Below are 12,773 nucleotides of genomic sequence, written 5' to 3' on the forward strand. Positions count from 1 at the left end.
CCAGGATTCTATGGCCTGTCCTAAACACATAGTGTTGTCGTGCTCTTGAAATTGCTATCAGGCTATAGGACATTGATTTTACTCCCCCTGCTACCACTGATTCAGGCAACCAGTATTCTAAGCATTGGATCTGCAATACTTTAAAGAAATTCTAGCCCTAACACTCTTGGGAGGGGGTTCCCCACTTCTTAACCTTAGTGGGTGGGGCATTTTTCACCGCCATGATGAAACCAGATGGCTCGTTTCCCCTATAGATAAGACACAGCTCACAAATCCGATTGTCTTCTGGGAGTTTGTCCAGATTCCATAACACACTCAGGTTGGTTGATCGTTCAATGGCATCACCAACAACTGATGTCAACCGCGGTCATTCTTATCCAGAAAAATGCAATGAGGTAACATTGGCTTTTTTTTATTTAGAAAAAGACTGGAGCTTTTATTGAATATATGCCATTGGGGAGGGCAATTAAAGATGGAACTCCATCAAGCTGACTAATATACAAGAAACCTTTTTTCAGTAGTACTGTGAAAATAACATTCGGAACTTTAATTCACCACAACAGCCATTCTATCTTTAGTTTCTCTCTATATATACATCTTGAAATATACTTTCAGATCCCTCCAAAATATAAAAATATTTTGCGTGAACAACTTCTCTGAGGTGAAAGCCATGACAATAAATACTGATGAGGTTAGTTGTGATACTTCTGCTTCACTCTAGAGCAAAATATATAACTTTACTAGCCATACATTCCAAGATAATTTAAGAAGGGATATACACAAGAAGAGACAACCATGCACACCGCCAGAGCTTTGTCCCCTGATGGGACTGCAGCATTTCCCTGTCGCTGAAGAGAGCAGCTGGTTTTTTTACATTGGAAAATGGCTTGCCTCTTCAGCCAAGGGGCTTCCCGCAGCAAAACCAGAGCTCAAGGTGAGCACAAAGGCCTCCGTGAAACGCACTGCCCTTATTTAGAGCACTACGTGCCGAAAGAACCAGAAACTTTGAAAAGTGCAGCTGTGCCAAACCCTGGTTATACAGACAACCTGAAGAACACGCGAGGGATACATAGAAAACAATTTGGCATCTCAATGGTTAGAACGTGGCATCCTCTTTACACAGCCACTGGGAGAGAAAGTGGGGCTTGGTGCCCACACAATGGAAGCCAATGTCAACCTGCAAGTTGGTGCCAAGTTGGGAATTCTGGAGTCCTGCTCCTCATATCTCAGAGATGTGCCTACTAAGAAAATGTAAGACATCTCATCATGGAGCCAACACATACAAAACAAGCCCTCTTTGTGCATGTGCAGGAGGGCATCAAAGGTGCTCTGTCTAGTGACTGGCTGCATTCAGACACCATAATTAAACTATGGTTTATTGTGATGGAAATGAGTCTAGGAGGGCCTTGGCTTCACGTGTGTCCTCCCTCCCCTCTCTAGCACAGCCACAAGGAGTTTTTTTTACTTCGGTTTTTGATTAACTACCGTTTGTTGTGTCCTCTAAACTTGGGCATATCCATGCCAATAGTTGGACATAATTATTCTTAACCATGGTTTTCTGAAACAATCCAACGTCAAGCCATGGTTTATGAAGCTGTCTTGTTTCAGCAAGCCGTAGTTATGATGAGCCACAATTTAGGGTTCAGACACAAGCGAAACTGTGGTTAATCTAAAACCTCCATTCTCTGTGTGGTTGTGCGGGGAGGAGAGGAGGAGAAACGTGTGAGCCCAAGACATACCTAGGCTCATTCCCACCACAATGATTTATCATGTTGTCCAAATGAAGCCACAGAAAAGCAATGCATTCGTGTGCTAGCTGCTGCTACTGAGGAGCAGGCATTGACAAGGAGGCCACCGATGCAAAGCTATCATTCCACTGCCTTCCAGAAGCACTTGACTGAGCTGCTGCTGCTGCTGCATGCGCCTTGAACTTCTGCAAAAGATCTTGGGCTTCTTGCTTGTCTTGCAATGGGCTTTCTCCATATTCGGCCCTGAGCCATTCTCTGACCTGGAGGGACGAAACAAAGAAAAGGCAAAGAAAAACATTGAAACACGGCATGATATAAAAAGGGTTTGAGCGGCTTTAAATGTTTTAGGTAGTCTTAAAATTGATTTGGAAATGATTACAGATCTCAGGGAGGGATGCATGTAGTGCCAGATTTATGTATAAGCTAAACAAGCTATAGCTTAGGGCCCCACTCTCTTGGGGACCCCCAAAAAAATTAAAGGGAAAAAACCTGGATGTACATTTCCAAAATATAAGATAAAAAAACAAATAAAATAAAACCTACATACAGCAACAATGTTTTGTGTTGTGTAGGCTCCTATGATGTAAGTAATGGGCCCCGCCCACTAGCCTGCTCCCTAAAATATCACTGGTTTGCTCATTTCTACGTATAGGGTGCCCACATTCTGCATGAGCAAATGGCTTTAGATACCTATTAAAGGTAAAGGGACCCCTGACCATTAGGTCCAGTCGTGGACGACTCTGGTTGTGGCGCTCATCTCGCTTTATTGGCTGAGGGAGCCGGCGTACAGCTTCTGGGTCATGTGGCCAGCATGACTAAGCCGCTTCTGGTGAAACCAGAGCAGCGCACGGAAACACCATTAACCTTCCCGCCAGAGCGGTATCTATTTATCTACTTGCACTTTGTGCTTTCGAACTGCTAGGTTGGCAGGAGCAGGGACCGAGCAACGGAGCTCACCCCATCACAGGGATTCGAACCGCCGACCTTCTGATCGGCAAGCTCAGTGGTTTAACTCACAGCGCCACCCGCGTCTCTATTAGGTCCATAAATTACCTATTATAAAAATACCTATTAGGTCCATAAATTACCATATAGCATATATTCAACACAAAAAAACAGTGTCAATTTGTTGTTGACAAAGGACAGCTGGACATATAAAGGGCCCCATTACCTTCAGTAGCTTAGGGCCTCATCAAACCTAAATCCAGCCCTGGACGCATGTGGCCCTCAGCTTCGTTTCATGAACCCCTTGGCCTAATGACAAAAAGCCCTGTGAGTGGCCATTCATACCTCTGGTGAGGGCAATATGTCCCTCCGCTGTTGGATGAGGAGGAAAGAGGAGGCAGCACAAAAAGAGAGTGAGGAAAAGGGGTAGCCCTGCCCACTTTTGGCTCTGGCCCCTCCCACCAGTCCTTTGCCCCTCCCACTGTTCACATGTGGCCCCCTGACAGATCCTCTCCAAGTGGATATGGCCCTTCATCGAAAGGCCCTTGATCGAGAGTCTACTAGGCAGAACCCCTGTTCTGCCTAGTAGACTTAAGCTATAGGAAGGAAGATGTCAGGTGACTATTAAGAGAAAATTCTTAGCGGTATATACAGGCAGTGGCGGAGCGTGTCCTCAAGGCACCGAGGGATAGAGAGCATGGGTATACCCGGGGGGAGTACGTGGAGGGCATGAGGAGGACGCAGAAGGGCAAGCCTGCAGCCTTAAAATCAGTCTGATTGGGCTGATTTTAAGGGCGCATGCCTGTTGCATCCTTCTAATGCCCTGCCAACCCCACACTGCTTTGAGAGGCTGGGATGAGTGATCAGACTCATAAAGCAGCGCAGTGCTAGCAGGGGTGGCACGAGGAGCAAAATGCACCCTCAAAAAATCCACAAACCTGCGCCCCCTTTGTCCTGCCTATGACATGCCACTGTGTACAGGTGAACTGTGGAACCAATTGTTGTTGTTGTTTAGCCGTTTAGTCATGTTCGACTCTCTGTGACCCCATGGACCAGAGCATGCCAGGCACTCCTGTCTTCCACTGCCTCCCGCAGTTTAGTCAAACTCATGCTGGTAGAAGAAGAGGAGGAGTTTGGATTTGATATCCCGCCTTTCACTCCCTTTAAGGAGTCTCAAAGCGGCTAACATTCTCCTTTCCCTTCCTCCCCCACAACAAACACTCTGTGAGGTGAGTGGGGCTGAGAGACTTCAGAGAAGTGTGACTAGCCCAAGGTCACCCAGCAGCTGCATGTGGAGGAGCGGAGACGCGAACCCGGTTCCCCAGATTACGAGACTATCGCTCTTAACCACTACACCACACTGGCTCTGGTAGCTTTGAGAACACTGTCCAACCATCTCGTCCTCTGTCATCCCCTTCTCCTTGTGCCCTCCATCTTTCCCAACATCAGGGTCTTTTCCAGGGAGTCTTCTCTTCTCATGAGGTGGCCAAAGTACTGGCGCCTCAGCTTCACGATCTATCCTTCCAGTGAGCACTCAGGGCTAATTTCCTTCAGAATGGAGAGGTTTGATCTTCTTGCAGTCCATTGGACTCTCAAGAGTCTCCTCCAGCACCATAATTCAAAAGCATCAGTTCTTCGGCGATCAGCCTTCTTTATGGTCCAGCTCTCACTTCCATACATCACTACTGGGAAAACCATAGCTATACGGACCTTTGTCGGCAATGTTTTCTAATTGGATTGAAGCTAGTTTGAGGGGCGAAATACAAACACCGAAAAGCAGTATTTTTGTAAGAACCCGTGGATCAATATGGATTGTGGCTAATGTCATGTGAGTGCAGCTTCAGAAATGAGCAGAGGGTGTGGAGGAAACAGTCAGGTGAACATATCCTGGCTCTGGATTTCCTGCATCAAGCAGGGACTTGGGTCAAATGTCCCCCTGCCATTGGATGATTCTTTTTTTTAAAAAAAGTTATGATTGGCTAAATAGGCCTTCAATTAATCAGGAGGCACCCTGAAAACATAAAAAACCACTCTTTAAAATACAAGTACCTATACCAGAAAAATATTTAAAGGGTATAAAAAGGACAATATGGGAAGCAGCAGTTAAAATGGAGGCATCTTGTCCTGTGAAAAAATAAATGTGGAGGTGGAAGTTTGCTTTTAGCTCTTCTGGGAAAGAAGCGAACTGAAAATTTGCATTCAAAACTGGATCGTCAATACAGAATTCTTTTTAAAAACCACTATATACCTAAGCGATTTTAATCTAGGTAATTGGAATTTGAATAAAATCTGATTTTTATCTAGTTGATTGGAATCTATGCAAAAAAATAATAATCCACCTCTAGGTCCTTTTTTAATGCAAGCCTTTTTAATGCAACCCCCCTCCCTTACACAAAAACATTATGGAGCGTCTGTCTGTCTGACTGACTGACTGACATGTGGCAAAAATCGTATACCTAGGCTATGCAAAGATGTAATATGACATTAGATGCTATTCGAAAGGTCAAAAGTTTGGGGAGAGATCTTTCCCGGAACTACCAGAGGCTGTTTTCAGAAAGAAATCTAAGTACAATTCGTGGTTATCTGACGCAAGTTTACATTGTCCCAGTGCTATTTTTCTAGAAAAATAGGTGCCAGAACGAACCATGAACGCCTCCCTTGTTTCCTTATAATGTCAATGGCACCCATCAGAGAGGTGCAGGAACTGAGATCCAACGAGTTCCAGCTGAAATAAAGCCCTGATCACCCCCAACATTTTAAAGGTTTATTTGAAAATACTTTATTTCGGGCTGAGGCCTCCACTGGGATGGAGCTCAGCATCCACAATTTTGAGAGGGGGCAGAGGAGGCCTGGCAACATATTACCCTGGGAAACGTAGCGCGGCTTGGCAGGAATCTGTCCCATGCCGCACAGCGTTGGGAGACGCCACACGGACCAGCGGAGGCTGGCAGGTGAATGTTACATTGGGAGGAGGCCTGCCCAGTCAGCCTGCAACATTCACCACACATGTGACATGGAATATGTGCAACATTAGCCTCCCCAATGTCAGGTGCAACTCGGCACCTATGTTTGGTAGTGTTGCACAGGTTTCAAATAAATTGGTACCTCGGGTTAAGAACTTAATTTGTTCTGGAGGTCCGTTCTTAACCTGAAACTGTTCTTAACCTGAAACACTTTAGCTAATGGGGCCTCCCACTGCTGCCGCCGTGCAATTTCTGTTCTCATCCTGAAGCAGTTCTTAACCCGACGTATTATTTCTGGGTTAGCGGAGTCTGTGACCTGAAGCGTATGTAACCTGAAGCATATGTAACCCGAAGTACCACTGTCTATCCAAATATATGGCTGCATCTTCTGACAGCATAAGCTTGAATTAAATACTTATTGTACTGCCATCCTGTTGTCTATAACTGGGTAGCCTTATGTAGGCCTGGCCTGGCTACTGCTACCAACATATGTCTGTGGTTCCCCTCGATGTGTCTCCTGGCTCCTCCTCTTGGCTGCCTGTCACCCATTTCAACCCATCTGGAGCTGTCCCCTCAACAAATTCTGCGCACACAAGCTAAGCTGGGCCAACCCCCCCCCCAAGAAAGGCTTTTGAACCCATCTGCCCTTCTTAAAAAGAAGAGAAAACAAGTAGAGCCTGTGGAATCAGGCCAATGCTTGTTTTGTGGTTGTTGTTTAGTCGTTCAGTCGTGTCCGACTCTTCATGACCCCATGGACCAGAGCACGCCAGGCACTCCTGTCTTCCACTGCCTCCCGCAGTTTGGTCAAACTCATGCTGGTAGCTTCGAGAACACTGTCCAACCATCTCGTCCTCTGTCGTCCCCTTCTCCTTGTGCCCTCCATCTTTCCCAACATCAGGGTCTTTTCCAGGGAGTCTTCTCTTCTCATGAGGTGGCCAAAGTCTTGGAGCCTCAGCTTCAGGATCTGTCCTTCCAGTGAGCACTCAGGGCTGGTTTCCTTCAGAATGGATAGGTTTGATCCAAAGAATGCTTGTTTTAGAAAAGATAATGAAATTTGGGCAACAACAGCCCATGCACAAGCTAAAATGTATGTACTATGCACCACTCACAGTTAGACTATCAGTGCAATCTAGGCATGCTTAAGTGAGAAGCCCCCACTAAGAGGAATGACGAGTGCAGTGGCAGAACATATACTCTGCATGCAAAAGGGCCCAGATTCTTCCGGTGTCTTCCGGAAGGGATGGGGAAAAATTCCATCTGAAATCCTGAAGAGCTGCTCTCATCACTGTCGCTAAAACTGAGATAGATGCAGGGCTTATTTTTATAGCAGGAACTTAGAATCATAGAAGAATCATAGAATCATAGAGTTGGAAGAGACCACAAGGGCCATCGAGTCCAACCCCCTGCCAAGCAGGAAACACCATCAGAGCACTCCTGACATATGGTTGTCAAGCCTCTGCTTAAAGACCTCCAAAGAAGGAGACTACACCACACTCCTTGGCAGCAAATTCCACTGTCAAACAGCTCTTACTGTCAGGAAGTTCTTCCTAATGTTTAGGTGGAATCTTCTTTCTTGTAGTTTGGATCCATTGCTCCGTGTCCGCTTCTCTGGAGCAGCAGAAAACAACCTTTCTCCCTCCTCTATGTGACATCCTTTTATATATTTGAACATGGCTATCATATCTCCCCTTAACCTCCTCTTCTCCAGGCTAAACATGCCCAGCTCCCTTAGCCGTTCCTCATAAGGCATTGTTTCCAGGCCTTTGACCATTTTGGTTGCCCTCCTCTGGACACCTTCCAGTTTGTCAGTGTCCTTCTTGAATTGTGGTGCCCAGAACTGGACACAGAACTTGGCAGAACTGTGTTCCCTTACCTTTGAAAAAATTGTTTTTTGTTTGTTGGTTGGTGGGGGGAGAGGAGTCTGGAACAGATATACACCCAATGCCTGAGCCAGAATTCCACCTCTATCTGTAATCAATAAAGCTGTGGCCATTTCTAATTCAGATCATTGTCTGCTTGAGTTTATTAATCACATCTTACATTTAGCCACTACCAGGGTGGGGCAGGGCTGTGGCACTGTGCCTTGGGCCCACAATAAACAAACAAACAAACAAACTTTGTGGTGAGTTCCCCCACTCCCCCCCCCGAAAAAAGTACTGACTAGATGGATTAGCAGTCTAGATTGGTATGAAGAGCTTCCTAGTTCAGTGTGGGCCACTCCCTAGCACAGGCATCCCCAACGTTCGGCCATCCAGATGTTTTGGACTACAATTCCCATCATCCCTGACCACCTGTCCTGTTAGCTAGGGATCATGGGAGTTGTAGGCCAAAACATCTGGAGGGCCGAACGTTGGGGATGCCTGCCCTAGCAAGTGTGTTTAGGATTGCAGCAGCTTATAATATTTATACATTGAATAGAAAGGGAATATATAAATGACAGGAGTGCCAACTATGAAGGTGAGTAAAGGATGACGGCAGCAGCATCTCTCTCCCAACTATTCTCATACTAGGATAGCCAACCCAGTAGTAGCAGCAGCAGTTTTCTAGTTGTGGGAGGTGGACACAAGCCTGGCAGAAATGTGGTCTTTAAATAAAACAAACAGGAAATAGTTTCCCTTGGGGGACCAGGAAGGGACAGCCGGCATCCTTTGAAAGGGGGAAAAAATCAGATTAAAAGTATTTGTGAAATGGCTAAACATAGCTGAGAGAGAGAAATAACCTTAGCCAAAGGGGGTTTCTTTTTCTGCTCCTTTGAAAAGGCTCGTGGAGCAGAGAAAAGCAGCACTTACCCTAATGGGTAACTAACGGAGGGAGGTAGAATTAAATGAATGAATTTAAGTCAATTTATTCCCCTGGCTCTAACTCTTGGGATCTCTTTCCAGATGTTATTGAGAGCCAGCTCCCATCATGCCTGACTCCTGGTCATGATATCTGGGGCTGATGGGAGTTGGGAATCCAACAAGAGTTGGAGGCCGCCATATTGGCTACTCTGAGCACGACCATCCTTAAAGCAAAATGAACGTTAAATGCCTCAGACTGCACTAGGTGAAGAGGAGAGATGGATTGCACCTCACTCATCCTTGGCAGCTACATTATTCTGAGGTGTCACACGACTTGAAGGGGCAGGGGAAAGCAGGAATCAGGGCTGCAATGCACACTTCCTATAGAGACGCACTGAGCTGAGAAGGATTCATTGCTTAGAGCTCCATGTTGTTAGCAGTCAACATCAAAACTGCCCATTTTTTGGCAACAGATACATAACACAGAGCATAGGAGCCAACTCCTAGGGGCAAAAGTCCACCCGATAAAGTATTGGAAGGTCCCACCACAAAGTTGATGGGCATTGCCCATCAAGTGTCATGTCATGTGATTATGTGGGGTGGGGCTTACCTCCCCATCCCAATATTTGATTTAAGTTGGCACCCCCGATTCATAGGGAGAAATGTACAGATCCCATACATACAGTGCTTTTTTTCTTTAAAAATGTTTAGGGGTAGTCTCATTTTCCTACTCATATTGAAATACTGCCCCTCAATGTGGCCAAACTTAGATTCACAAAATGTTTAGGGGTATGCATACCCCTGCGTCCCCCCTCCAAAAAAAGCACTGCATACATATATAGCAGGGATGAGGAACACGATCTGGTCTGCAAGCCAGGTTACTTCCCCTAACCTTCGCAGGCCATGTTTGACAGGTAGGCGGGGCTACCCACCTGCCAATCACCCGATGTTCCAATGACATCAGGGGATGCAATGTGTTCCACAAGATGGCGTTTTCAAAGAGGCTCAGCAAGACCCACCAATCAGATGATTGTTTCGTCTTGACTTGAGAGCCTCTTTCAAAGTGCTATACAGTGGTACCTCGGGTTAAGTACTTAATTTGTTCCGGAGGTCTGTTAACCTGAAACTGTTCTTAACCTGAAGCACCACTTAAGCTAATGGAGCCTCCTGCTGCTGCTGCGCCGCCAGAGCATGATTTCTGTTCTCATCCTGAAGCAAATAGTACCCGAGGTACTATTTCTGGGTTAGCGGAGTCTGTAACCTGAAGCGTATATAACCCGAGGTACTACTGTACTGGGAACTGATCCACCTGTCACCCCACTTTTGGCTAAGGCAGGTTTTCACCTTCGCTATATATATATGATGGCAGGTGGACATGGCACTCCTGCCATATGTGCAAGATGGATGGAGCAGCCCCTATATTTTCGCAAGATATCATGTGCTTTTCTATGAAAGCTGCAGACTCTTCTCCTACATGGAATTGGAAAAAAGGAAAGAAAAGAACAGCACAAAATGCCAAACCCACATACATGCGATGATCTTCCTAAACACCATTTGCATAATGCAAGGACAATCCATCATTTCAAGTCAAAACTTTATCAGATCAGAAATGACTGTGAGGGTTCAAATTAAAGAGGGAGACAACCAGGCTGGAAAGTCCCTCTGTAAAGTCAGTTTATTTCCATGGACTCTACTCCTCCATTGCTTGGGAACGGTAAGCCTTTGAGATGAAACAAATATTCAGAGCTGAAGAATACATTCATTTTATATGCAGCAGCTGATTCAGAGCTACCAAGCATGTTCTAACAAAGCCAGTTTGCCTCTTCTTTAAAAGATAAGGGGCTAAACAGACTTTACAAACGCACTGAGCTGCCCAAAATGTACTAATGAATGCATCATATATTAGAGGACATTTGACATGTCAGATCCGTGCTGCCATCCAGGGAGGCCTTGGGGGCAGAGGTCCACAGCCCCACGCAGCACAAAAAGCAGGATGGGCCCCCAAACACAGGAGGAAAGGCTTACAAGTGCTGTACAGTGTTGGTGCTGACCTTTAAAGCCCTAAACGGCCTCGGTCCAGTATACCTGAAGGAGCGTCTCCACCCCCATTGTTCTGCCTGGACACTGAGGTCCAGTGCCAAGGGCCTTCTGGTGGTTCCCTCACTGTGAGAAGTGAGGTTACAGGGAGAAAGGCAGAGGGCCTTCTCGGTAGTGGCACCCGCCCTGTGGAACGCCCTCCCATCAGATGCCAAAGAGAACAACTACCAGACTTTTAGAAGACATGTGAAGGCAGCCCTGTTTAGGGAGGCTTTTAATGTTTGATTTATTGCGATATTTTAATATTTTGTTGGAAGCCGCCCAGAGTGGCTGGGGAAGCCCAGCCAGATGGGCGGGGTATAAATAAATTATTATTATTATTATTATTATTATTATTATTATTATTATTATTATTATTATTACCACACTGTGAAGTAAACTAATACACATTCCCATTATTCTGGGGTAGTCCCCACCCTGCGCTCAGCTCTCACCTGTGGCTCCTAGAAGCTGTCAGCATGCGACAGCAACCACACCCCAAGAAATGGTTTTGATTGGCCAGGTGAGGGTAGCTGATGGGTCTCAAATGCTTGGCAGGTTTGGGACTTCCTCTGCATGCAAAGACAGACTCTGGCAGATAGAGTGGATGAGACTAATAGTGGGTCCAATGGTCTGCACATGCTGTAGAGCAGTGGTTCTCAACCTATGGGTCCCCAGATGTTGTTGGACTACAACTCCCATCATCCCTGAGTTCTGGCCTTGGTAGCTAGAGGTGATGGGAGTTGTAGTCCAACAACATCTAGGGACCCACAGGTTGAGAAAGGCTGCTGTAGAGGGAAGTGAGGGGCAGATGGGGCTCATCAACCTGGGAAGGTAGCCCATCTAGGAGAAGGTAAACTCTGATCCTCCACCTCCGCTGCCTTGCGGGATATCTTCGGGAAATGGCTAAGGAGTAAATGCAGAGTGGAGTCCCTAAGATGGTTGGATGATGCCTTGTATGCCTCCTTCCCACAACTCCTGCAGCCAAGCTGCTGCTAAATGTCTTGCTCTGGCCCCACCCACTGCCGGCAAGTGGCCCCAGAAGGCTACCGGAGAGACGGAACGGGCCTCTCAGGTTAAGAGGAGTTCCCCAACCTTGATTCTCGCGTGGAGTCCTTACGTACTTACATGAGCAAGCTCAGTTTTCTCAAACTCTTCCAGCTGCCGTTGGAAGCCCGCGTTTGGGTTGGCGCACGATCTCGATGCTCGCACTACCGACAGCGCGTCCTCCCAGCCGAGATCAGTGATGGTCATTATGTAGGCCACAACCAAGGTGGCACTCCTGGAAACGCCTGCAAGGCTGCATTGCCAAGCAGGTGTGGACAAGTAGATACACAGAGGTTATAGTAAGCTGAAAGCGCATCATGGACATTAGGTTTGACAGAAAGCATGTTTTTCTTTTTAAAAAAACAAACAAACAAACCATACAAAATAATGATGATTCTCATTCAACAAGTGTATAAATTTCAAGTTTCAAAGCAAGGCATACTTCCCAAAGCAGTGCAGTGCTGAACATGATGGCAATGTTCCAAAATACGAGCATCTGCGGAAAATACTTTGTCCTGTATACCTGAAGGAGCGTCTCCACCCCAATCATCCAGCCCAGACACTGAGGTCCAGCGCCGAGGGCCTTCTGGCGGTTCCCTCATTGCAAGAAGCAAGGTTACAGGGAACCAGGCAGAGGGCCTTCTCGGTAATGGCGCCTGCCCTGTAGAACGCCCTCCCAGCAGATGTCAAGGCAATAAACAACTATTTTACTTTTAAAAGACAGCTGAAGGCAGCCCTGTTTAAGGAAGTTTTTAATGTCTGATGCTGTATTGTTTTTAATATTCAGTTGGAAGCCGCCCAGAGTGGCTGGGGAAACCCAGCCAGATGGGCGGGGTATAAATAATAAATTATAATTATAATCATTACCAATGTTACAGGAATGCGCCACAAGCTTATACCAGTTCAGTGGGCATGAGTTCCCGCAAAGAATTCTGGGAATTGTAGTTTGGTAAAGATGCCCTGCCCTCAATGAACCTTATTTCTAAAGACATTGCACCAGCAGGCAACCTAAAATGGGCACCTTCATGCCTTCAGCAGCATATATGCTCTGTGCAACTTGGAACAATGCACAGCTGGAACGTGGTATACATGCATGCACACAGTCAGGCTTCAGCAACATTGCGGGTATAGCCCGGCTCTCAATGCCACATTTTTTTCTGGACCCATGGAAGGAATGACAAAAGTGGGCCTATTGCCTCTCTCCAGTACAATAA

The 12,773-nt window shown here is 46.4% G+C and overlaps 1 protein-coding gene across 1 annotated transcript in view; it reads right to left on the reverse strand.

The window, feature by feature from the left end:
- Positions 1 to 406: 406 nt before the first annotated feature.
- Positions 407 to 12,773, reverse strand: part of DUSP22 (dual specificity phosphatase 22) — a 50,790-nt gene continuing 38,423 nt past the window's right edge. The window contains exons 6-7 of the mRNA XM_082234686.1: positions 11,641 to 11,812; positions 407 to 2,008 (exon numbers count right to left, since the gene is read on the reverse strand). Coding sequence (XP_082090812.1) covers positions 1,823 to 2,008; positions 11,641 to 11,812 — 358 coding nt within the window. The 3' untranslated portion in view covers positions 407 to 1,822. The remainder of the gene's footprint in view (positions 2,009 to 11,640; positions 11,813 to 12,773) is intronic.

This window comes from Podarcis vaucheri (genome assembly GCF_965113315.1).
Source record: "Podarcis vaucheri genome assembly, chromosome: 8".
Lineage (NCBI taxonomy): Eukaryota > Metazoa > Chordata > Lepidosauria > Squamata > Lacertidae > Podarcis > Podarcis vaucheri.